The 25,832-nt window shown below is 38.6% G+C and overlaps 3 protein-coding genes and 1 long non-coding RNA gene across 4 annotated transcripts; 1 reads left to right on the forward strand and 3 right to left on the reverse strand.

Moving 5' to 3' along the window:
• Positions 1-6,940: 6,940 nt before the first annotated feature.
• On the reverse strand, positions 6,941-11,821 carry LOC140535528 (uncharacterized). Its single transcript, XM_072656927.1, has 3 exons — positions 11,782-11,821; positions 10,280-10,951; positions 6,941-8,862 (listed from the first exon to the last, which is right to left on the reverse strand). Exons 1-3 carry the CDS (start codon positions 11,819-11,821, stop codon positions 6,941-6,943), a joined length of 2,634 nt encoding a protein of 877 aa, XP_072513028.1.
• LOC140535530 (GTPase IMAP family member 5-like) lies at positions 11,821-16,453 on the reverse strand. Its single transcript, XM_072656928.1, has 3 exons — positions 16,393-16,453; positions 14,014-14,675; positions 11,821-11,841 (listed from the first exon to the last, which is right to left on the reverse strand). Exons 1-3 carry the CDS (start codon positions 16,451-16,453, stop codon positions 11,821-11,823), a joined length of 744 nt encoding a protein of 247 aa, XP_072513029.1.
• A 664-nt stretch (positions 16,454-17,117) lies between these two features.
• Positions 17,118-25,543, forward strand: LOC140535870 (uncharacterized). Its single transcript, XR_011977555.1, has 3 exons — positions 17,118-17,403; positions 20,608-20,743; positions 25,023-25,543. It is a non-coding gene; the product is annotated as an uncharacterized lncRNA (long non-coding RNA).
• LOC140536236 (uncharacterized) lies at positions 20,987-25,002 on the reverse strand. The gene is made up of 4 exons (XM_072657958.1): positions 24,970-25,002; positions 24,642-24,867; positions 21,767-23,219; positions 20,987-21,020 (listed from the first exon to the last, which is right to left on the reverse strand). The coding sequence occupies exons 1-4, from the start codon at positions 25,000-25,002 to the stop codon at positions 20,987-20,989; spliced, it is 1,746 nt and encodes a 581-aa protein (XP_072514059.1).
• Positions 25,544-25,832: the final 289 nt, after the last annotated feature.

A 25,832-nucleotide genomic window follows, 5' to 3' on the forward strand; every position in this document is an offset into this window, starting at 1 on the left:
CAGTTCACTCACTGTATGTGCTCCTGAGCACTTGGGGTCTACGCCTAATTCCTAAACTCCATTTCTGCGTCTTTACAATTCACACATCTGCCACTAGATGGCGCTATAGTATCATCAGCGGCTGTTACAGCGCTGTCTCTTTACTGATGGTTTTGCCAGGTAAGTAAGGTAAGGCAAGACGACTGTAAGCACACCTTCAATTCAGATATTTTAATATTCCAGTGAAGTACACTGAAGTTATGCAAAACTATAGTCGATATTTATCGAAATATGATATTATTTATGTAAACAAAATAGTACAGATGTAATGTACCCTTCTCACCAACGATTGCTGTTGTTTATTCTTGTAAGAATGATTTCAGCCCTTAGATTACTGCTATAATACACAGTACACACAAATATATCATACCATTAATTATGCTTATTCATAACACATGACATCATCTTTTGATAAATACATTAATTAATAATAAAAAGACAGAAAAAAGTATATTACTGTACATAAATATACTCTTAATATTATAAATAAAACGACTGGAATCCAATCAGGATTGTTCATACCCTTATTACTGTGATTGACAGGTGTTTGAACCAATCGGCGTCCTGTATTGTCCCACCAACGGCCAATCGTTGGTCAAACTGAGCAGGTTCAGCTACGAGTCTGGGAGGGGGCGGGACAGGCAGTTCTCCAGTGATGTAGTATTAGTAGTAGATGTAGGAGTAGTTTTAGTAGTAGTAGTAGATGTAGTATTTGTAGTAGATGGAGGAGTAGTAATAGTAGTAGTGGATGTAGTAGTAGTAGATGTAGTATTAGTAGTAGATGTAGGAGTAGTTTTAGTAGTAGTAGATGTAGTATTTGTAGTAGTAGGAGTAGTTTTAGTAGTAATAGATGTAGTATTAGTAGTAGATGTAGGAGTAGTTTTAGTAGTAGTAGATGTAGTATTTGTAGTAGTAGGAGTAGTTTTAGTAGTAGTAGTAGATGTAGTAGTAGATGTAGTATTTGTAGTAGTAGGAGTAGTTTTAGTAGTAATAGATGTAGTATTAGTAGTAGTAGATGTAGTAGTAGTAGTAGTAGATGTAGCCTTCTTACTTTGTAGTTTTTCTATTATTTTACTATCATTTAGTCTTAGTCTTAGTCTTAGTACTTAATGAAATATCCTGAACTGGACGACATCTGGTGGACCCTTCTCTTTGGCTCTTTCATTAATTATGCATATTCCTACCTCAACTGTTTAAACGTGCTCTCTTTGTGCATTTAATCTAAAATATAACACATGACATCATCTTTTGATAAATACATTAATGAATATTAAAAAGATTTTTAAAAATAATACATGATAAAAAGACAGAAAAAAAGGTATATTACTGAACATAAATATACTCTTAATATTATAATTAAAACGACTGGAATCCAATCAGGATACTTCATACCCTTATTACTGTGATTGACAGGTGTTTAAACCAATCGGCGTCCTGTATTGTCCCACCAACGGCCAATCGTTGGTCAAACTGAGCAGGTTCAGCTGCGGGTCTGGGGAGGAGGGGGCGGGACAGGCAGTTCTCCAGTGTTTTGTAATTAGTCTGCGGTAGACATTTAAAACTACTGCGGTCATTTAGCACTCGCTGTTCCCTGTTGGTCCTTTAAAAATCTCAAATCCCTCGTTTGAAGCCAACACGGCAGCTCTGATGATCTGTAAACCATACCCCTCACCAACTACCTGGTGAAATGAGCTGAAGATCAGCGAATGAACGCAGCGGGTCACGAGCCGGAGTCTCCGTTTTTAAATGAAAACGCTCGCGAGTTCAGTTCTGAGGTAAACCGTTGAGAACCGTTGGAGCTCCGAGCTTCGCTTAGGCTCTTTCAGGTGAGACCAGTGTGTTTAATAACCCTCAATATTTACTCATATTTAATGTAGAGTTCAGCTGTTTGTGCTGCTTTTTACACAGTAACATTGGTTGAGACTGGATATGTAGAAATACTCAAGTATTTGAACTGTTTAACGGGCTTATAAGTTACAGCTCTGTTCAGAAATCGTCAAGTAAACACAGATTTAGGAGCTGCTGGTGTTAAATATTAAACCCACACAGATTAAGACTAATGAAACTATATATTATCATGTTTATTGAGGGAAAATCCAATGTTCAAATGAGCTCACTACAATTTCCTAATTTAACCACATTCCTCAACGACTTCTCATCAGTCTGTTCCCACTGGGGTAGATGTAGTAGTAGATGTAGCTAAGAGTAGATGTAGTAGTAGTGGTAGTAGATGTAGATGTAGTAGATGTAGGAGTAGTGGTTGACAGTAGATGTAGCTAAGAGTAGATGTAGTAGTAGTGGTAGTAGATGTAGATGTAGTAGATGTAGGAGTAGTGGTTGACAGTAGATGTAGCTAAGAGTAGATGTAGTATTAGTAGTAGATGTAGTAGTAGATGTAGTATTAGTAGTAGATGTAGTAGTAGATGTAGTATTAGTGGTAGATGTAGTAGTAGATGTAGGAGTAGATGTAGGAGTAGATGTAGGAGTAGATGTAGCTAAGAGTAGATGTAGATGTAGTATTAGTGGTAGTAGTAGGAGTAGATGTAGTAGTAGTAGATGTAGTATTAGTGGTAGATGTAGTAGTAGTGGTTGACAGTAGATGTAGCTAAGAGTAGATGTAGTATTAGTAGTAGATGTAGTAGTAGATGTAGTATTAGTAGTAGATGTAGTAGTAGATGTAGTATTAGTGGTAGATGTAGTAGTAGATGTAGGAGTAGATGTAGTAGTAGATGTAGCTAAGAGTAGATGTAGATGTAGTATTAGTGGTTGACAGTAGATGTAGCTAAGAGTAGATGTAGTAGTAGTGGTAGTAGATGTAGCTAAGAGTAGATGTAGTATTAGTGATTGACAGTAGATGTAGCTAAGAGTAGATGTAGTAGTAGTGGTAGTAGATGTAGCTAAGAGTAGATGTAGATGTAGTAGTAGTGGTAGTAGATGTAGCTAAGAGTAGATGTAGTATTAGTGGTTGACAGTAGATGTAGCTAAGAGTAGATGTAGTAGTAGTGGTAGTAGATGTAGCTAAGAGTAGATGTAGATGTAGTATTAGTGGTTGACAGTAGATGTAGCTAAGAGTAGATGTAGTAGTAGTGGTAGTAGATGTAGTAGATGTAGCTAAGTGTAGATGTAGATGTAGTATTAGTGGTTGACAGTAGATGTAGCTAAGAGTAGATGTAGTAGTAGTGGTAGTAGATGTAGCTAAGAGTAGATGTAGATGTAGTATTAGTGGTTGACAGTAGATGTAGCTAAGAGTAGATGTAGATGTAGTAGTAGGAGTAGTATTAGTTGTAGGAGTAGTAGTAGTAGGAGTAGTATTAGTAGTAGATGTAGTAGTAGGAGTATATGTAGTATTAGTAGTAGATGTAGCTAGTAGTAGGAGTAGATGTAGTGGTAGGAGTAGATGTAGTAGTAGGAGTAGTATTAGTAGTAATAGATGTAGTAGATGTAGGAGTAGTAGTAGTAGATGTAGTATTAGTAGTAGATGTAGCTAGGAGTAGTAGTAGGAGTAGATGTAGTGGTTGTAGATGTAGTATTAGTAGTAGATGTAGTAGTGGTAATAGTTTTAGTAGTAGTAGATGTAGAAGTAGTTTTAGTATTAGTAGGAGTAGTATTAGTAGTAGATGTAGTAGTAGGAGTAGATGTAGTAGTGGTAATAGTTTTAGTAGTAGTAGGAGTAGTATTAGTAGATGTAGTAGTAGTAGTAGTAGGAGATGTAGTATTAGTAGTAGATGTAGCTAGGAGTAGTAGTAGGAGTAAATGTAGTGGTAGTAGATGTAGTATTAATAGTAGATGTAGTAGTGGTAATAGTTTTAGTAGTAGTAGATGTAGGAGTAGTTTTAGTAGTAGTAGGAGTAGTATTAGTAGTAGATGTAGTAGTAGGAGTAGATGAAGTAGTGGTAGGAGTAGTTGTAGTAGTTGTAGTAGAGGTCATAGTACTAGTAGAGGTAAACAACTTTCAAATTTAACCACATTCCTCCACGTCTTTTCAACTAATCTGTGCCCTCTGGGGTAGATGTAGTATTAGTAGTTGAGGTAGTAGAAGTAGTAGCAGGAGTAGTTTTAGTAGTAGTAGTAGGAGGAGGAGGAGTAGTTTTAATAGTAGTAGATGTAGTAGTAGGAGTAGTTTTAGTAGTAATAGATGTAGTAGTAGTGGTAGTAGTAAATGTAGAATTAGTAGTAGAAGTAGTATTAGTAGTAGGAGTAGTTTTAGTAGTAGTAGATGTAGTAGTAGTGGTAGTAGTAAACGTAGAAGTACTAGTATTAGTAGTAGAAGTAGATGTAGTATTAGTAGTTGAGGTAGTAGAAGTATTAGTAGGAGTAGTTTTAGTAGTAGTAGATGTAGTATTAGTAGATGTAGCCTGCTTACTTTGTAGTTTTTCTATTATTTTACTATCATTTAAAGTCTTTGTACTTAATGAAATATCCTGAACTGGACGACATCTGGTGGACCCTTCTCTTTGGCTCTTTCAGGTAAGAATGCTATGTATAATTAATGTATAATATATACTAATATCTTAAAGTTACTTTGAGTGTTTGTGCTGCTTTTTAGAGAAGAACAACCTTAAAATGATTCAGATTAGTTGGTTGATCCTGGATTTGTAAAAATATTAAAGTATTTGAACTGTTAACTGTAATGGGCTTATATGTTATGTTTCTGTTCAGAAATCAAGTCACACAGTCAAGTAAACACAGATTAAGGGCTGGTTATTATATTAAATACACACACAATAAGACTAAAGAACCTACACATTAAGTGAAAACTGAAAAGTGTTAAAATGACCACTTCCAAGTTCAACCACGTTTCCTCAATGTCCTTTAAACTAATCTGTTCCCACTGGGGTAGACAAAGTATTAGTAGTTAGAAGTAGTTTTAGTAGTAGCAGTAGATGTAGCAGTAAGAGTAGATGTAGTAGTAGAACAAAAAAGTAATAGTAGTAATAGTATTCGTACTTTAGGAGTTTTCTAATATTATACTACCACTTAAAATCTTAGATGACGTCAGGTGGATCAGACGTCCAATGGACCACCACCATCACCGTTTTCAGTCTACCCGAGAGGCTGGCCTGCACCTACGTCCCAGACCTTTTACTGTCATGTCACTGATGATATGTACAGCTGTGGCCCAAAAGAACCAGAGTTTGACCTCCCTGTGCCAGTACAGTTCAGAAGGAATTGTACAATTATATTACGCTTGAGTGAAACACAGACAACATTTGGAATAAATCAATTTTTTAGTAAATTAAAAAGTGTGGACATAAAATGATTAGGAACATTATTTAAAACATACATACAGCATCCATAATGGTGATCATCTCAAATCACAGAAAAGGCTTTTTAGACTAATTAAATCATTAGTTTTAATTTTAGGGACATCTGATCACATTATTTAAACACTACTAAAATGTTCAGATTAAATAATAAGCAAACAAAATAAAGGATAAACACAGTCTGCATATACAGCAAACTGTGCCGATGAGACACAGGGTTACATATGGACAAACGAAGAGGAGGCAGGACAGATAAACACTATAAAAGTGGAATGGATTAAAAGTATCCATTATTATTTATTGATTATGCTATAATCCATTACACATATTTATGCCATATTTGTAATATAATCACTCTCATTGTTTAGGCAAACATGATTATTAAAAAGTAAACATCTTACTGATTTTAATTACACTCACCAAAAACTACCACTGGTGTTTTCAAAGAAACATGAAATTACTGTCACACAAAAACCTTGTATCTCCATTTTTGCTGTTTTTGACTCTGTCATAATGTGAAGCAGTTGTTGTTGGTAGTAGTTCTTTACATTTGTAAGGGCTGGCTCCAGGGCTCAGCCACCTCGGGCCACCAGAGGGAGACAAAATGTATCTTCTGGAGCCAATCAAGCCCAACACCTGGGCTAAGGGCTTCATTGGGGAGAGACACAGACACACATTGCTGTCACGAGGACAGCCGGGCAAAGGGTTGAGAACTCCTGCACTCCCCTCATCTTTGCTCTTCCCATGACTCTTGAGTCCTCTTTAAAAAACCTGCACTCCAGTTAATTTTCTTCTGTGGGTCCTATTAACCACTAGCTCACCTAGTAAGTAGGTTGTGCTGTAACCAACACTAGGTTTGATTCCCTTCTCAGGGTGAGCCACTACAACTTTTTGTGATGAATGGACCAATAGAAATGCTCCACAATGACTTGGAATAAAATCTTTTTTTTATTGACTTCCTTTGAAGAAGAAGGAGAGCTGGGCAGAGAGGGATCAGATGGCGATGCCAAGACGAGGAAGATGACTCCACCTTTCCTTCCCAAAAGCCTAGACCTCCCAACGCCGCCGACATGGGCTCTCAGGCTGACAGCAACCTGTATGAGGTGTGTAAATGGGCCGCCGCCAAACTGGCCATACCGTGGTTAGGTGCACTTAACGAAGAGGGGAACTTTATGATTAAAAACGGCTCCCCCACCTCAAACCCCTACAAACCCCCTGTCAGGGCCCTGTGTAGTATATAGATAGGACAGCTGGTTTTAGGAGGTACGATCAGCTTTTTGTGTCATAAACTCTTTATAACAGAAAACCCTTGTCTTGTCAGCGGTTGTCACACTGGATTGTGGGTGCTATTGCTGTGGCATACGAATGTAGGGCTTACAACTACAGAGGGACATGTTTGCGTGATCCTACAGGCTGCATGTTTCAGGTTCATTCCTTACCCAAGGTAATTCCCATAGTGAAACACCTCACTCTGTTATCAAATGACCAGGAATTACGTTCAGTAACCCAACATTTTTCCACCTCCTGTAAAGTTTCCATTTTTGGGAGATGAGGATTTTCATACAGATGCAGCAGACTGACATTAGGTTAGAATACTACTTTTATGATAATTTCACTGGAGCATCATTTTGGACTTCTCAAGCAATCACACATTTTGATTCATTTTTTAGTTCGTCAATTTCTGCTCGTAATTTCTGAATTTCCTCACTTTTTTGACTTTCAGTGAGTTTATAGAGATTCTCCAGAAGCTCATACCGTTTCTGATGCTGTTCAGTGAGCCCCAGTATATGTTTATTTTGTCTTTCATTGAAGTCATTGAATTGCTCTGCCTGCTTCCTGGCAATATCTTCATATTTACTCTTCATGTCCTTTATTTCCTGATCATGCTTCTTTTCCAATTCCTCACGTTCCTTCTTCTCTCTAGTCATGCTTTCTTCCTCTCTCCTCTTAATGTTCTCCTGACATTCTCTTCGTATATCCTCTTCTCTTTCCTGCAGTCTTTTTCTTTCTTCTTCTCTTTTCTCGTCTTCTTGTCTTCTTCTCTCCTGCTCTTCCCTCCTCATTTTCTCCATCTCTGCTTCCATTGCACGTTTCTTTTTCTCGTACTCTTTGTCTTTTTGCTCACTTTCTTCCCTCCACTTTCGTTTCTCCTCTTCTCGCCGAAGTCTTTCTTCCTCCATATCCCTTTCAAAGTTCTTTCTCATTCTGTCTTGTTCTTCTTGTTTTGCTTGTAGCTCTTCAGCGTGTTTCTGCTTTCTCTGACGGTCTTCTTCCTTTAGTTCCTGCTTCTGTCTTTTCATCTCGTCTTCCCATTCCATCAGTTTATGCTTCAGGTCCTCTTGTATTTCCTTCTTCTCGTGTTCAGCCTCTTTTATTTTCCTCTCCCAAGTATGCCTCTCATCCACTTCTTCTTGTCTCCTTCTATCCTCCTCCAGATCTCTCTTTCTAATTTCTTCATCTTGTCTCTTTCTCAGATCTTCCATGGCTTGTTTTTGTTGATTTCTGAAATGTTCTTTATCTTGTTTGTATCTCTCTTCTCTCTTTTTGTCCTCCTCATCTCTGTCATTCAGCTGCTTTTCAAATTCATCTCTCTGCTTTTTATTCTCCATTTCTAACTCATTAATCCTGCTTTGCCATTTCTCCATTTGCTTTCTTATTTCTTCTGACCTCACTCTGTCCTCCATCTCCTGTTTCTTCTTTTCTATTTCATCTTTTTCCTCAAACTCCTTTTTAAGAGTTTCCATCTTTTCTCTATATTTTCTCTCTATTTGCTGTTTTTCATAATCAGCCTTTTGTTTTTCGTCCTCCAGTCTTTTCTTCAGCTCGTCCATTCCTTGGCTGTATTTGCTTTTTAGTTTCTCTTTTTCAGCTTCAATCTCTTGCTCTTTCTCTTTCAGAATTTCCTCAATTTTCTTTTTGACGGACATTTCTGCCTCTTGGAACATGCTGTTTGTAAAGAACTGACTTGATGTGTTTGAGTTTATCACAGTTTCAATCTGTATCAGTAGTTCAGAGACTTGGGTGCGGTCGTTTTTTTCTCGGTTATTGAATAACACAATCCTGTTTCCACAGTCTCTGAGCATCTTATTGACTGGCTCAATTGTACATTTCTCTATGTACTGGTTTATTGTCTGATCTTCCAGGTCATCTGCTCTAGTGAACAGCACTATGCTGAACATTGCAGCCTTTGGACCAAAGATCTTTTTTATCAGCTCTAAAGTCTCCACATCTTCTTTGGTGTTTCTTCCGATGCTCAGTACAATGATGAACGCATGGGGTCCAGGTGCTGACATCGAGATGCACTTCACAATTTCCTGTTGTATTTCTTCCTCTGACAGTGTGGCATCAAATAGGCCTGGAGTGTCAACAACAGCAACTGTTCTCCCCAGCACCTCACCAGTTCCTTTTTGGCAAACCTTTGTCACAGAATTCATATTGGCTTCAGTAACAAATTCCTTTCTTCCCAGGATAGTGTTTCCTGTTGCACTCTTTCCATTCCCAGTCTTTCCAATCAACACCACTCGTAAGCAACTGGAAACCCGTTCTTCCTCTTCATCACCTGAAGAAAACATTAGTACTAGTTATTCATTGTGTTACTTTACAATGTGTTCCTCAGGTAAACCTCATGATTACAGTTTAAAGTGCTGCTCTAAACCCTTTACAAATGTCTGTATTTCTGTTTAAGATTTAAGCTATAATTTGGTCAGATCTTCATCTTATTTCTCTCACTACATGAAGAGAATGACACAAGTTATGTAAATTAATTTCCTGAGCAAACTCAGTATTGAGCATGTCCAAATAATGTGCAGCTCTAGGAGTATTGGTGTAGTTTTGGTGTAGTTGTAATCAGGTACCAGCAACATCTACAGGAGAATATCAGATTATCCATCTGTTGCCTGAAGCGTAACTGTAAATGGGCCAAGAAAAAGATACTAGGCACACAAATATGTCTAAAAAGAAATGACAGGAGCAGGAGAAAATCCCCATTTTGAAGTCGTAGGACTCTAAAAAGAGTCCTCCACCCAGTATTGCAAAATTAAACCCGATTATCGAAAATGTTTGACTGATGTTCACATACTTTTTTTCAAATATATTTAATGTTGGATAATTCTAAAATAAAATAAAATAAATAAACTTATATTATAAACTATAATATATTATTATGATTATTATTATGATGATTATCATCATGTTTTTCTAGTTTAAGAACTTATGATAAAGATCTAATGACATTTATGATTACATTTATTTTAAAAAACTGAAATTGTAAATGAGTCACAAGCTTTCTAACAACATGTTATCATTTAATGAAGAATAAGTATGAACACAACACAAATACATACACAAATACAATATTTTCCAATAAGTACTGCCATGCCGAAGATGCTTCTGTGATCTAAATATCATAGATTTGTGAGTAGATCTTAAACAAGCTGGGCAGCAAGACAACCCAATAACATTTTAGAACTAGAGGCCTTCTACAAAGAGGAGTGGGCAAACATCCAACTACAAGAACCGAAAGACATTTAGCTACAAAAACCGTGTGTGAGCTTTCTGCTAAAGCTGGTGTTAAAGTCTCTGTAAGGTGGCCAACCTTTGAACACTGATGATTTAGACTTTTATGTTGTGATGGAAAATTTCAAAATATTATGTTTTATATTTGATTAGCTACAGAAGGTGTGTTTACTACTTCTCAATTACAAAAAGATGTAATTTGACCAAGGGTGCCCAGTCATTTTTATTGGAATCTGCAGCCACTGTGGCTTCCACTGGACACTGCTGATGTAAATTGAAAGCAGTGTTAAATTATAGACAGTAATAAACACTGATTAATCTTATTTTGTCTGTGTGTATAACTATATTGCAATACACTGCTTTTAAATATAATATTTGACATTCTTTGTTAATACAGTGTCCAGAATCACTGCTGAAGAACTCTGAGGGATTGCTTGAATGAACATAGTCAAAGCACCTACCTTTTGACCGGAGCTTCTTCCTTAACTCCTCATTTTCCTTCTCCTTTTTGCTCAGCTCTTCTTTATACTCTTCCTCCACTTCACGTCTGACTCTTTCTTCCAGAGCCCTCACATACATGTCAAGAGAATACGGCTGTGCTTCTATCTTTTTTATAATATCCTCCAACAGCTTTTCACCTGCTTGTTTGAAGGATTTCCTCAACTCTGTTTTCACTATTATGTGTCTCTGATCACACACAGCAAGAAAGTCCCTTATTTCTGTGTTGTGTTCAGTAAACTCTGTGACAGGTTGACTGACAGCATGCTCTGTTGTAAACAGGACTATTAAATTGTCTTTCACTCTGGAGCTGAAACTGTCCTGAATCTTCTTCATTTCTCCTTTGTGCTCATCAGTGAGGGGACCAACAGGAACGACGAAGAGGAAAGCATGGACTCCAGGGTCACAGAGAGAGACACAGTGGAGAGCTTCATACTTCACTTCCTTCTCGTGAGTGTAGCAGAGAGCTGGTATCTCCACCAGGGTAACTGAGCGTCCAGACACGACTCCAGTTCTCCTCACACACATTAAGCTGGGCTCTGGACTGTGCTGGCTCTGGCCCAGTATGAGGTCTGATATGGAGGCTTTCTGTGCTTCATCATGCCCACAAAGCACCAAGTTCAACCTCTGAGACACTGAATGAGAAAAACAACATATCGTATTAGTCAGGTTTAGAACAGAGACCTCTACAATTAAGAACGAGAAATTCACATGAGCAAAACTGCCCCCTTCACTGGACCCCAAGTCTAAAAGTCTGAACATTTTAATTAACATTTAAATTGTGGCCAACTAAGAGCTGAATTATTGATGTATTTCTGTGTAAACTGTTCACATAGTAATAATATAGGGGTGAGAAACATTTCATTTAAACGTGCATTTCCATAAGAAACTGCAGAATAATCATGCAGCTGAATTGTGCAGGTCAATTCTAGGTGGTTGCTAGGCAGTTGCTATACTGTTTCAACTAACAGTACCAACTGCATAGAAATTATGGTTGGTAAGTTGCTTACTATGGTCTTGCTAATCAGTTTCTCTGCTGCTATGCTGTTGCTAAGCAGTTGCTATGTTTCCCAGGGTGTTGCTAAATGGGTGTTTTTTGTTAAATGGGGGTGGGGTGCTGCTAGACAGTCGCTATCCCATACATGATGGTTGACATGGTGTAGCTAGGTGATTGCTATTCTGTTCAAGGTAATTGCTATGTGGCAACTATGATCTCCCCACATGGTTGCAATGGAGTTGCTATGTGGTTGCTATGCTATTTAAGGTGGTTGCGATGTGGCAGTTATAATTTTCCACATGGCTGCAATGGTGTTACTAAGAATACTGCTATTATTAAATTTAGACCATCGGTTCCATTGAGATATGGCGGAAAAGAACTTGCCTGTCTTGAAAACTGGGGCATTGATTTGGCCGTCAGAAATCTGGGAGAAAAATAGCTTTGCACAATCATCCATGTATTACTCACCCAAGTCATCCTGTTTACCACCACGAGAGAATATCTGCATCAGGCCCCCAAATCTTCCTCCTGGTTGTGGAATATAAATCATGAGCATAGTAAGGTGATTATTACAGTTTTCTGTAATAGTGCAATTCTAATACCTGATTTATTGCAAACAGTGATCAATTTCAACTAATGAAACTGTTTTTAACGGAATTTTTGTGACATACTTTTCTTTTTCGGTGCTGTCGGTTGAGCTGCTCTCTGTGCCGTTGATTCAGTCTCTGTCTGTTCTGTTGATTCAGTCTCTGTCTGTTCTGTTGATTCACTCTCTTGTGTTGTTGATTCAGTGTCTGTCTGTGCTGTTGATTCAGTCTCTGTCTGTTCTGTTGATTCAGTCTCTGTCTGTTCTGTTGATTCACTCTCTTGTGTTGTTGATTCAGTGTCTGTCTGTGCTGTTGATTCAGTGTCTGTCTGTGCTGTTGATTCAGTGTCTCTCTGTTCTGTTGATTCAGTGTCTCTCTGTGCTGTTGATTCAGTGTCTCTCTGTGCTGTTGATTCAGTGTCTCTCTGTGCTGTTGGTTCAGCCTCTGTCTGTTCTGTTGATTCACTCTCTTGTGTTGTTGATTCAGTGTCTGTCTGTGCTGTTGATTCAGTGTCTCTCTGTGCTGTTGGTTCAGCCTCTGTCTGTCTTGTTGATTCAGTCTTTGTCTGTTCTGTTGATTCAGTCTTTCTCTGTGTTGTTGATTCAGTGTCTGTCTGTTCTGTCGGTTTAGTCTCTCTCTGTTCTGTCGATTCAGTGTCTGCCTGTGTTGTTGATTCAGTCTCTGTCTGTGCTGTTGATTCACTCTCTTGTGTTGTTGATTCAGTGTCTCTCTGTGCTGTTGATTCAGTGTCTCTCTGTGCTGTTGGTTCAGCCTCTGTCTGTTCTGTTGATTCAGTCTCTGTCTGTTCTGTTGATTCAGTCTTTCTCTGTGTTGTTGATTCAGTGTCTGTCTGTGCCGTTGATTCAGTGTCTGTCTGTGTTGTTGATTCAGTCTCTCTCTGTGTTGTTGATTCAGTGTCTGTCTGTTCTGTCGGTTTAGTCTCTCTCTGTTCTGTCGATTCAGTGTCTGCCTGTGTTGTTGATTCAGTCTCTGTCTGTGCTGTTGGTTCAGCCTCTGTCTGTTCTGTTGATTCACTCTCTTGTGTTGTTGATTCAGTGTCTGTCTGTGCTCTTGATTCAGTGTCTCTCTGTCCTGTCGGTTTAGTCTCTCTCTGTTCTGTCGATTCAGGGTCTCTCTGTGTTGTCGATTCAGGGTCTCTCTGTGTTGTCGATTCAGCGTCTGTCTGTGCTGTCGATTCAGCGTCTGTCTGTGCTGTCGATTCAGTCTCTCTCTGTGTTGTTGAATCAGTGTCTGTCTGTGCTGTTGATTCAGTCTCTCTCTGTTCTGTTGATTCGGTGTCTCTCTGTGCCGTTGATTCGGTGTCTCTCTGTGCCGTTGATTCGGTGTCTCTCTGTGCCGTTGATTCGGTGTCTCTCTGTGCCGTTGATTCAGTGTCTCTCTGTGCCGTTGATTCAGAGTCTGTCTGTGCTGTCGGTTCAGTGTCTCTCTGTGCTGTCGGTTCAGTCTCTGTCTTTTCAGTTGATTCAGTCTCTTGTGTTGTTGATTCAGTGTCTGTCTGTGCTGTTGATTCAGTGTCTCTCTGTGCCGTCGATTTAGTCTCTGTCTGTGTTGTTGATTCAGTGTCTCTCTGTGTTGTTGATTCAGTCTCTCTCTGTGCTGTTGATTCAGTCTCTGTCTGTGCTGTCGGTTCAGTGTCTCTCTGTGCTGTCGGTTCAGTCTCTGTCTTTTCAGTTGATTCAGTCTCTTGTGTTGTTGATTCAGTGTCTGTCTGTGCTGTTGATTCAGTGTCTCTCTGTGCCGTCGATTTTGTCTGTGTTGTTGATTCAGTGTCTGTCTGTGTTGTTGATTCTGTGTCTGTCTGTTCTGTCGGTTTAGTCTCTCTCTGTTCTGTCGATTTAGTCTCTGTCTGTGCTGTTGATTCAGTCTCTGTCTGTGCTGTTGATTCAGTGTCTCTCTGTGTTGTTGATTCAGTGTCTGTCTGTGCTGTTGATTCAGGGTCTGTCTGTGCTGTTGATTCAGGGTCTGTCTGTGCCGTTGATTCAGTGTCTGTCTGTGTTGTTGATTCAGTGTCTGTCTGTGTTGTTGATTCAGTGTCTGTCTGTGCTGTTGATTCAGTGTCTGTCTGTGCTGTTGATTCAGTCTCTCTCTGTGCCGTTGATTCAGTCTCTGTCTGTTGTGTTGATTCAGTCTCTCTCTGTGTTGTAGATTCAGGGTCTGTTGGTGGTTGAGGCTTTTGCTGTTCTGTTGCAGGTGGAGTCATCACAAATTCCTCCCATTTAAGGTGACCTCCTCCATTCTCTTCAACCATCTTCTCCATCAGCTCCACAAGAGCAGACGGACTGCTTCCACTTCTAAAGTCAAAATGCCAGTTACTGAACTCTGCTATGATCTCATCAGAGACATTCTCTTCATCTGGATCTACACTGCTGCCGGGTTGCGTCAGCACTATGGTGTATTTACAGGCCTCCTCAGATAAAGACCGGAGGATGAAATTCAGCTGTTTCCTGTCTGCCTCAGTGAAGTCGTCTCGCTGTAGGACCAGAGCTAGAACATGAGGTCCAGGAGGACACAGAGACATGCACTCTCTCACTCGCTCATCCAGTTCGTCGTTAGAGAGTTCAGTATCAAACAGGTGAGGAGTGGTGACGAGGCTGAAGCTTTTTCCCTTCACGTTTCCTCTTGCTCCCTCACTGCGGTGAGGAGGAGTTTCAGCATCGAACGCATCTCTTCCCAGAATAAAGTTTCCCACTCTTCTGTTTTCCTGGTCGTTCTTCCCCAGCAGCAGAATCCGCACTGCGTAATGACAGCGATACTCTTAAATCCACAATATTTCCCACAATTTCATGCAAATTCAAAAACACTCTAATGGTTAATGGTCCAACTTATGATTTCTGAAGAACAGAACATGTAATTGAAAGAATTCAGTGTAGTAAATCCAGAGAGTAGGAATTCAGTGTAACTTACTGAATGGAGGCGGGGTTAGACTTCGCCTCCTCCGAGGTTGTAATGGATCTGTGCCACAAACAGGAGTTACGAGTTACTTTCCCATGTACTAATGTTATGCAGCTGTGACATCTAATGCTAGGTGGAAGGCCACGTTAGGTCTCTATCTGTAAATCTAGAAGCATTCCAACAAATCCTCCAATGTTGAGATATCACCGCATTACTTAAAATGAACATGCTGTTTTTATTCATACAAATATTATTTGTTAAAAACGTCCCTTTTTGCACTAAATTCCAAATGATTCCAGTGTTTTCCAGCTGTTTTAAACTAAACTACCAATTCAAAAAAGATTCACTACATTAGATCTGACCATCAGACTGCACACTTCACATCAGTGTACTCCTTATACTTTAAAGTCAACACTGGTTCTGGTTTGAACACTATCGTATAGCCCACCGGTGTGAACATTGTGAAAAATTATTTTAGTCTTTATGTAGATATTTCATATGGAATAATGGTGACATTCAGTACAGGAACTGTATTTTGCTGAACTAATAACAAACTTTCATGTAAAACCAATCAATAACTTACCAAAAATGTTTGGCCCTTTTTAAATGTTCTGTTATCGGTGAAGAATTCAATATGACGGCGGTTACTGATCCTAGTCCTGAAGTAACCCTAACTCTGAATCCAAATAATCAGTTCATTAACAAGCCCTCTCTCTCTGTGTTGGTGTGTGTGTGTGTGTGTGTGTGTGTGTGTGTGTGTGTGTGTGTGTATAAAACACTAAAATGTGCAGAGTGGGAAACTTTGCAGTGACCTATGCTGTTTTATTTTTGCCTCTACTCAGGAATTATCACTCTGTGTCACCAGTGTTTGATATTAAATGTATTTATTTATAATGTATCAGTGTTTTATTATAAAACTGTTGTTTTTACTAGTAATTACACCTGATCAAATACCACTGGCTTTAAATGATCTAATGAACTGTGATTTATAGAAACAGGTCAGTATTAATACATTTCAGTACATTAAATAAGTAAGTAAGTAAGTAAGTAAAGTTTTCACATATAAAAGGTGCTGAATATGTGGTTAAACCTCGTATAGACTCTGGTAGTAACTCACTACTATCACTGTCTCTGTCTATAAGACACACTGCTGAACTGCATTAAACACTGGACTGGAACAGGCTTCTCTTTTTCATTACTCATTATTTTAAAATGATTTTAATTGGGTTTTACAGAAACTGGATACTTACAGATACTCGATGCCATTTCTGGGGGCTTTTGGAGCTGAAATCTAAAGTGGAATCAGGAAACTTTCAGCAGCTCCCTCTCCGAATCACAGGATCTGGTGTTTATAGTGTAGACTATTATTTATCCTCACATTTAGTCTGAAAGCTCATCTTACATCTGACTTCTAAATATAGCGTAATCTGAAGCCCTGGGTCCGCCTCTCTGATCCAGGGTCTGTCTGTGGCTCTGTCTTCATAACTTTCATAACGACATATTCATATTTATGATCATAAATAACAGTATTGTTGAGTGCTACCTGGGTTTAAACCTACACTGGGATCAGTTCACTCACTGTATGTGCTCCTGAGCACTTGGGGTCTACGCCTAATTCCTAAACTCCATTTCTGCGTCATTACAATTCACACATCTGCCACTAGATGGCGCTATAGTATCATCAGCGGCTGTTACAGCGCTGTCTCTTTACTGATGGTTTGCCAGGTAAGTAAGGTAAGGCAAGACGACTGTAAGCACACCTTCAATTCAGATATTTTAATATTCCAGTGAAGTACACTGAAGTTATGCAAAACTATAATCGATATTTATCGAAATATGATATTATTTATGTAAACAAAATAGTACAGATGTAATGTACCCTTCTCACCAACGATTGCTGTTGTTTATTCTTGTAAGAATGATTTCAGCCCTTAGATTACTGCTATAATACACAGTACACACAAATATATCATACCATTAATTATGCTTATTCATAACACATGACATCATCTTTTGATAAATACATTAATGAATATTAAAAAGATTTTTAAAAATAATACATGATAAAAAGACAGAAAAAAAGTATATTGCTGAACATAAATATACTCTTAATATTATAATTAAAACGACTGGAATCCAATCAGGATTGTTCATACCCTTATTACTGTGATTGACAGGTGTTTGAACCAATCGGCGTCCTGTATTGTCCCACCAACGGCCAATCGTTGGTCAAACTGAGCAGGTTCAGCTGCGGGTCTGGGGAGGAGGGGGCGGGACAGGCAGTTCTCCAGTGTTTTGTAATTAGTCTGCGGTAGACATTTAAAACTACTGCGGTCATTTAGCACTCGCTGTTCCCTGTTGGTCCTTTAAAAATCTCAAATCCCTCGTTTGAAGCCAACACGGCAGCTCTGATGATCTGTAAACCATACCCCTCACCAACTACCTGGTGAAATGAGCTGAAGATCAGCGAATGAACGCAGCGGGTCACGAGCCGGAGTCTCCGTTTTTAAATGAAAACGCTCGCGAGTTCAGTTCTGAGGTAAACCGTTGAGAACCGTTGGAGCTCCGAGCTTCGCTTAGGCTCTTTCAGGTGAGACCAGTGTGTTTAATAACCCTCAATATTTACTCATATTTAATGTAGAGTTCAGCTGTTTGTGCTGCTTTTTACACAGTAACATTGGTTGAGACTGGATATGTAGAAATACTCAAGTATTTGAACTGTTTAACGGGCTTATAAGTTACAGCTCTGTTCAGAAATCGTCAAGTAAACACAGATTTAGGAGCTGCTGGTGTTAAATATTAAACCCACACAGATTAAGACTAATGAAACTATATATTATCATGTTTATTGAGGGAAAATCCAATGTTCAAATGAGCTCACTACAATTTCCTAATTTAACCACATTCCTCAACGACTTCTCATCAGTCTGTTCCCACTGGGGTAGATGTAGTAGATGTAGTAGTAGGAGTAGTAGATGTAGATGTAGTAGATGTAGGAGTAGTGGTTGACAGTAGATGTAGCTAAGAGTAGATGTAGTAGTAGTGGTAGTAGATGTAGATGTAGTAGATGTAGGAGTAGTGGTTGACAGTAGATGTAGCTAAGAGTAGATGTAGTATTAGTAGTAGATGTAGTAGTAGATGTAGTATTAGTAGTAGATGTAGTAGTAGATGTAGTATTAGTGGTAGATGTAGTAGTAGATGTAGGAGTAGATGTAGGAGTAGATGTAGGAGTAGATGTAGATGTAGTATTAGTGGTAGTAGTAGGAGTAGATGTAGTAGTAGTAGATGTAGTATTAGTGGTAGATGTAGTAGTAGTGGTTGACAGTAGATGTAGCTAAGAGTAGATGTAGTATTAGTAGTAGATGTAGTAGTAGATGTAGTATTAGTAGTAGATGTAGTAGTAGATGTAGTATTAGTGGTAGATGTAGTAGTAGATGTAGGAGTAGATGTAGTAGTAGATGTAGCTAAGAGTAGATGTAGATGTAGTATTAGTGGTAGTAGTAGGAGTAGATGTAGTAGTAGTAGATGTAGTATTAGTAGTAGATGTAGTAGTAGATGTAGTATTAGTAGTAGATGTAGTAGTAGATGTAGTATTAGTAGTAGATGTAGTAGTAGATGTAGTAGTAGATGTAGCTAAGAGTAGATGTAGATGTAGTATTAGTGGTAGTAGTAGGAGTAGATGTAGTAGTAGTAGATGTAGTATTAGTGGTAGATGTAGTAGTAGTGGTTGACAGTAGATGTAGGTAAGAGTAGATGTAGTATTAGTAGTAGATGTAGTAGTAGATGTAGTATTAGTAGTAGATGTAGTAGTAGATGTAGTATTAGTAGTAGATGTAGTAGTAGATGTAGTATTAGTGGTAGATGTAGTAGTAGATGTAGTATTAGTGGTTGACAGTAGATGTAGCTAAAAGTAGATGTAGATGTAGTAGTAGTAGTAGTTTTAGTAGTAATAGATGTAGTATTAGTAGTAGTAGATGTAGGAGTAGTTTTAGTAGTAGTAGATGTAGTATTAGTAGTAGATGTAGGAGTAGTAATAGTAGTAGTGGATGTAGTAGTAGTAGATGTAGTATTAGTGGTAGATGTAGTAGTAGGAGTAGATGTAGTATTAGTAGAAGTAGTATTAGTAGTAGTGGTAGGAGTAGTATTAGTAGTAGTAGATGTAGCTAGGAGTAGTAGTAGTAGTAGTAGATGTAGTATTAGTAGTAGTAGTAGTAGATGTAGCTAGGAGTAGTAGTTTTAGTTAGAAGTAGTTTTAGTAGTAGCAGTATTAGTACTAGTAGAAGTAGTATTATAAGTAGTAGTGGTAGTAAAATTAGAAGTAGTTTTAGTAGTAGCAGTATTAGTACTAGTAGAAGTAGTATTATAAGTAGTAGTGGTAGTAAAATTAGGAGTAGTTTTAGTAGTAGCAGTAGATGTAGCTGTAGGAGTAGATGTAGTAGTAGAACAAAAAAGTAATAGTAGTAATAGTATAGTATAACTAAACTAGGAGTTTTCTAATATTATACTACCACTTAAAATCTTAGATGACATCAGGTGGATCAGACGTCCAATGGACCACCACCATCACTGTTTTCAGTCTACCCGAGAGGCTGGCCTGCACCTACGTCCCAGACCTTTTACTGTCATGTCACTGATGATATGTACAGCTGTGGCCCAAAAGAACCAGAGTTTGACCTCCCTGTGCCAGTACAGTTCAGAAGGAATTGTACAATTATATTACGCTTGAGTGAAACACAGACAACATTTGGAATAAATCAATTTTTTAGTAAATTAAAAAGTGTGGACATAAAATGATTAGGAACATTATTTAAAACATACATACAGCATCCATAATGGTGATCATCTCAAATCACAGAAAAGGCTTTTTAGACTAATTAAATCATGAGTTTTAATTTTAGGGACATCTGATCACATTTTTCAAACACTACCAAAATGTTCAGATTAAATAATAAGCAAACAAAATAAAGGATAAACACAGTCTGCATATACAGCAAACTGTGCCGATGAGACACAGGGTTACATATGGACAAACGAAGAGGAGGCAGGACAGATAAACACTATAAAAGTGGAATGGATTAAAAGTATCCATTATTATTTATTGATTATGTTATAATCCATTACACATATTTATGCCATATTTGTAATATAATCACTCTCATTGTTTAGGCAAACATGATTATTAAAAAGTAAACATCTTAATCATTTCAGTAAAATGTTTCTTACTGATTTTAATTACACTCACCAAAAACTACCACTGGTGTTTTCAAAGAAACATGAAATTACTGTCACACAAAAACCTTGTATGTCCATTTTTGCTGTTTTTTGACTCTTTGTCATAATGTGAAGCAGTTGTTGTTGGTAGTAGTTCTTTACATTTGTAAGGGCTGGCTCCAGGGCTCAGCCACCTCGGGCCACCAGAGGGAGACAAAATGTATCTTCTGGAGCCAATCAAGCCCAACACCTGGGCTAAGGGCTTCATTGGGGAGAGACACAGACACACATTGCTGTCACGAGGACAGCCGGGCAAAGGGTTGAGAACTCCTGCACTCCTCTCATCTTTGCTCTTCCCATGACTCTTGAGTCCTCTTTAAAAAAACCTGCACTCCAGTTAATTTTCTTCTGTGGGTCCTATTAACCTCTAGCTCACCTAGTAAGTAGGTTGTGCTGTAACCAACACTAGGTTTGATTCCCTTCTCAGGGTGAGCCACTACAACTTTTTGTGATGAATGGACCAATAGAAATGCTCCACAATGACTTGGAATAAAATCTTTTTTTTTATTGACTTCCTTTGAAGAAGAAGGAGAGCTGGGCAGGGAGGGATTAGATGGCAATGCCAAGACGAGAAAGATGACTCCACCTTTCCTGCCCAAAAGCCTAGACCTCCCAACGCCGCCGACATGGGCTCTCAGGCTGACAGCAACCTGTATGAGGTGTGTAAACGGGCCGCCGCCAAACTGGCCATACCTTGGTTAGGTGCACTTAACGAAGAGGGGACCTTTATGATTAAAAACAGCTCCCCCACCTCAAACCCCTACAAACCCCCTGTCAGGGCCCTGTGTAGTATATAGATAGGACAGCTGGTTTTAGGAGGTACGATCAGCTTTTTGTGTCATAAACTCTTTATAAAAGAAAACCCTTGTCTTGTCAGCGGTTGTCACACTGGATTGTGGGTGCTATTGCTGTGGCATACGAATGTAGGGCTTACAACTACAGAGAGACATGTTTGCACAATCCTACAGGCTGCATGTTTCAGGTTCATTCCTTGCCCAAGGTAATTCCCATAGTGAAACACCTCACTCTGTTATCAAATAACCAGGAATTACGTTCAGTAACCGAAACATTTTTCCACCTCCTGTAAAGTTTCCATTTTTGGGAGATGAGGATTTTCATACAGATGCAGCAGACTGACATTAGGTTAGAATGGTTTTCTTATTGTTGCAGAGTACTATTTTTATGATAATTTCACTGGAGCATCATTTTGGACTTCTCAAGCAATCACACATTTTGATTCAATTTTTAGTTCATCAATTTCTGCTCGTAATTTTTTAATTTTCACACTTTTTTGACCCTCAGTGAGTTTATGGAGATTCTCCAGAAGCTCATACCGTTTCTGATGCTGTTCAGTGAACAACAGGAAGTGTTTTTGTCTTTCTTTGAAGTCATTGACCTGCTCTGCCTGCTTCCTGACAATATCTTCATATTTACTCTTCATGTCCTTCATTTCCTGATCATGCTTCTTTTCCAATTCCTCACGTTCCTTCTTCTCTCTAGCCATGCTTTCTTCCTCTCTCCTCTTAATGTTCTCCTGACATTCTCTTCGTATCTCCTCTTCTCTTTCCTGCAGTCTTTTTCTTTCTTCTTCTCTTTTCTCGTCTTCTTGTCTTCTTCTCTCCTGCTCTTCCCTCCTCATTTTCTCCATCTCTGCTTCCATTGCACGTTTCTTTTTCTCGTACTCTTTGTCTTTTTGCTCACTTTCTTCCCTCCACTTTCGTTTCTCCTCCTCTCGACGAAGTCTTTCTTCCTCCATATCCCTTTCAAAGTTCTCTCTCATTCTGTCTTGTTCTTCTAGTTTTGTTCGTAGTTCTTCAGCGTGTCCTTGCCTTCTCTGACGGTCCTTTTCCTGTAGTTCCTTCATCTGTTTTTTAGTCTTTTCTTCCCATTCCCTCAGTTTACGCTTCAGGCCGTCTTGTATCTCCTTCTTCTCGTGTTCAGCCTCTTTTATTTTCCTCTCCCAAGTATGCCTCTCATCCACTTCTTCTTTTCTCCTTCTATCCTCCTCTAGATCTCTCTTTCTAATTTCTTCATCTTGTCTCTTTCTCAGATCTTCCATGGCTTGTTTTTGTTGATTTCTCAAATGTTCTTTATCTTGTTTGTAATTCTCTTCTCTCTTTTTGTCCTCCTCATCTCTGTCATTCAGCTGCTTTTCAAATTCATCTCTCTGCTTTTTATTCTCCATTTCTAACTCATTAATCCTGCTTTGCCATTTCTCCATTTGCTTTCTTATTTCTTCTGACCTCACTCTGTCCTCCATCTCCTGTTTCTTCTTTTCTATTTCATCTTTTTCCTCAAACTCCTTTTTAAGAGTTTCCATCTTTTCTCTATATTTTCTCTCTATTTGCTGTTTTTCATAATCAGCCTTTTGTTTTTCTTCCTCCAGTCTTTTCTTCAGCTCTTTCATTTCTTGGCTGTATTTGGTTTTTAGTTTCTCTTTTTCAGCTTCAATCTCTTGCTCTTTCTCTTTCAGAATTTCCTCAATTTTCTTTTTGACGGACATTTCTGCCTCTTGGAACATGCTGTTTGTAAAGAACTGACTTGATGTGTTTGAGTTTATCACAGTTTCAATCTGTGTCAGTAGTTCAGACACTTGGGTGCGGTCATTTTTTTCTCGGTTATTGAATAACACAATCCTGTTTCCACAGTCTCTGAGCATCTTATTGACTGGCTCAATTGTACACTTCTCTATGTACTGGTTTATTGTCTGATCTTCCAGGTCATCTGCTCTAGTGAACAGCACTATGCTGAACATTGCAGCCTTTGGACCAAAGATCATTTTTATCAGCTCTAAAGTGTCCACATCTTCTTGGCTGATTCTTCCGATGCTCAGTACAATGATGAACGCATGGGGTCCAGGTGCTGACATCGAGATGCACTTTACAATTTCTTGCTGTATTTCTTTTTTTGACAGTGTGGCATCAAACAGGCCTGGAGTGTCAACAACAGCAACTGTTCTCCCCAGCACCTCACCAGTTCCTTTTTGGCAAACCCTTGTCACAGAATTCATACTGGCTTCAGTAACAAATTCCTTTCTTCCCAGGATATTGTTTCCTGTTGCACTCTTTCCATTCCCAGTCTTTCCAATCAACACCACTCGTAAGCAACTGGAAACCTGTGCTTCCTCTTCATCACCTGAAGAAAACATTAGTACTAGTTATTCATTGTGTTACTTTACAATGTGTTCCTCAGGTAAACCTCATGATTACAGTTTAAAGTGCTGCTCTAAACCCTTTACAAATGTCTGTATTTCTGTTTCAGATTTAAGCTATAATTTGGTCAGATCTTCATCTTATTTCTCTCACTACATGAAGAGAATGACACAAGTTATGTAAATTAATTTCCTGAGCAAACTCAGTACTGAGCATGTCCAAATAATGTGCAGCTCTAGGAGTATTGGTGTAGTTTTGGTGTAGTTGTAATCAGGTACCAGCAACATCTACAGGAGAATATCAGATTATCCATCTGTTGCCTGAAGCGTAACTGTAAATGGGCCAAGAAAAAGATACTAGGCACACAAATATGTCTAAAAAGAAATGGGTAAAGCAGGAGAAAATCCCCATTTTGAAGTCGTAGGACTCTAAAAAGAGTCCTCCACCCAGTATTGCAAAATTAAACCCGATTATCGAAAATGTTTGACTGATGTTCACATACTTATTTTCAAATATATTTAATTTTGGATAATTCTAAAATAAAATAAAATAAATAAACTTATATTATAAACTATAATATATTATTATGATTATTATGATGATTATCATCATGTTTTTCTAGTTTAAGAACTTATGATAAAGATCTAATGACATTTATGATTACATTTATTTAAAAAAACTGAGTCACAAGCTTTCTAACAACATGTTATCATTTAATGAAGAATAAGTATGAACACAACACAAATACATACACAAATACAATATTTTCCAATAAGAACTGCCATGCCGAAGATGCTTCTGTGATCTAAATATCATAGATTTGTGAGTAGATCTTAAACAAGCTGGGCAGCAAGACACCCCAATAACATTTTAGAACTAGAGGCCTTCTACAAAGAGGAGTGGGCAAACATCCAACTACAAGAACCGAAAGACATTTAGCTACAAAAACCGTGTGTGAGCTTTCTGCTAAAGCTGGTGTTAAAGTCTCTGTAAGGTTGCCAACATTTGAACACTGATGATTTAGACTTTTATGTTGTGATGGAAAATTTCAAAATATTATGTTTTATATTTGATTAGCTACAGAGGGTGTGTTTACTACTTCTCAATTACAAAAAGATGTAATTTGACCAAGGGTGCCCAGTCATTTTTATTGGAATCTGCAGCCACTGTGGCTTCCACTGGACACTGCTGATGTAAATTGAAAGCAGTGTTCATACTGTTCAGGTTGATTTAAATTATAGACAGTAATAAACACTGATTAATCTTATTTTGTCTGTGTGTATAACTATATTCCAATACACTGCTTTTAAATATAATATTTGACATTCTTTGTTAATACAGTGTCCAGAATCACTGCTGAAGAACTCTGAGGGATTGCTTGAATGAACATAGTCAAAGCACCTACCTTCTGACTGGAGCTTCCTCCTTAACTCCTGGATTTCCTTCTCCTTTTTGCTCAGCTCTTCTTTATGCTCTTCCTCCACTTCACGTCTGACTCTTTCTTCCAGAGCCCTCACATACATGTCAAGAGAATACGGCTGTGCTTCTATCTTTTTTATAATATCCTCCAGCAGCTTTTCACCTGCTTGTTTGAAGGATTTCCTCAACTCTGTTTTCACTATTATGTGTCTCTGATCACACACAGAAAGAAAGTCCCTTATTTCAGTAAACTCTGTGACAGGTTGACTGACAGCATGCTCTGTTGTAAACAGGACTATTAAATTGTCTTTCACTCTGGAGCTGAAACTGTCCTGAATCTTCTTCATTTCTCCTTTGTGTTCATCAGTGAGGGGACCAACAGGAACGACGAAGAGGAAAGCATGGACTCCAGGGTCACAGAGAGAGACACAGTGGAGAGCTTCATACTTCACTTCCTTCTCTTGAGTGTAGCAGAGAGCTGGTATCTCCACCAGGGTAACTGAGCGTCCAGACACTACTCCAGCTCTCCTCACACACATTAAGCTGGGCTCTGGACTGTGCTGGCTCTGGCCCAGTATGAGGTCTGATATGGAGGCTTTCTGTGCTCCATCATGCCCACACAGCACCAAGTTCAACCTCTGTGACTCTAAATGAGAAAAACAACATATCTTATTAGTCAGGTTTAGAACAGAGACGTCTACAATTAAGAACGAGAAATTCACATGAGCAAAACTGCCCCCTTCACTGGACCCCAAGTCTAAAAGTCTGAACATTTTAATTAACATTTAAATTGTGGCCAACTAAGAGCTGAATTATTGATGTATTTCTGTGTAAACTGTTCACATAGTAATAATATAGGGGTGAGAAACATTTCATTTAAAACTAGAAACGTGCATTTCCATAGGAAACTGCAGAATAATCATGCAGCTGAATTGTGCAGGTCAATTCTAGGTGGTTGCTAGGCAGTTGCTGTACTGTTTCAACTAACAGTACCAACTGCATAGAAATTATGGTTGGTAAGTTGCTTACTATGGTCTTGCTAATCAGTTTCTCTGCTGTTCCAAGTGGCTGCTATGCTGTTGCCAAGCAGTTGCTATGTTTCCCAGGGTGTTGCTAAATGGGTGTTTTTTGTTAAATGGGGGTGGGGTGCTGCTAGACAGTCGCTATCCCATACATG

Source organism: Salminus brasiliensis, chromosome 15 (genome assembly GCF_030463535.1).
Source record: "Salminus brasiliensis chromosome 15, fSalBra1.hap2, whole genome shotgun sequence".
NCBI classification, from domain to species: domain Eukaryota; kingdom Metazoa; phylum Chordata; class Actinopteri; order Characiformes; family Bryconidae; genus Salminus; species Salminus brasiliensis.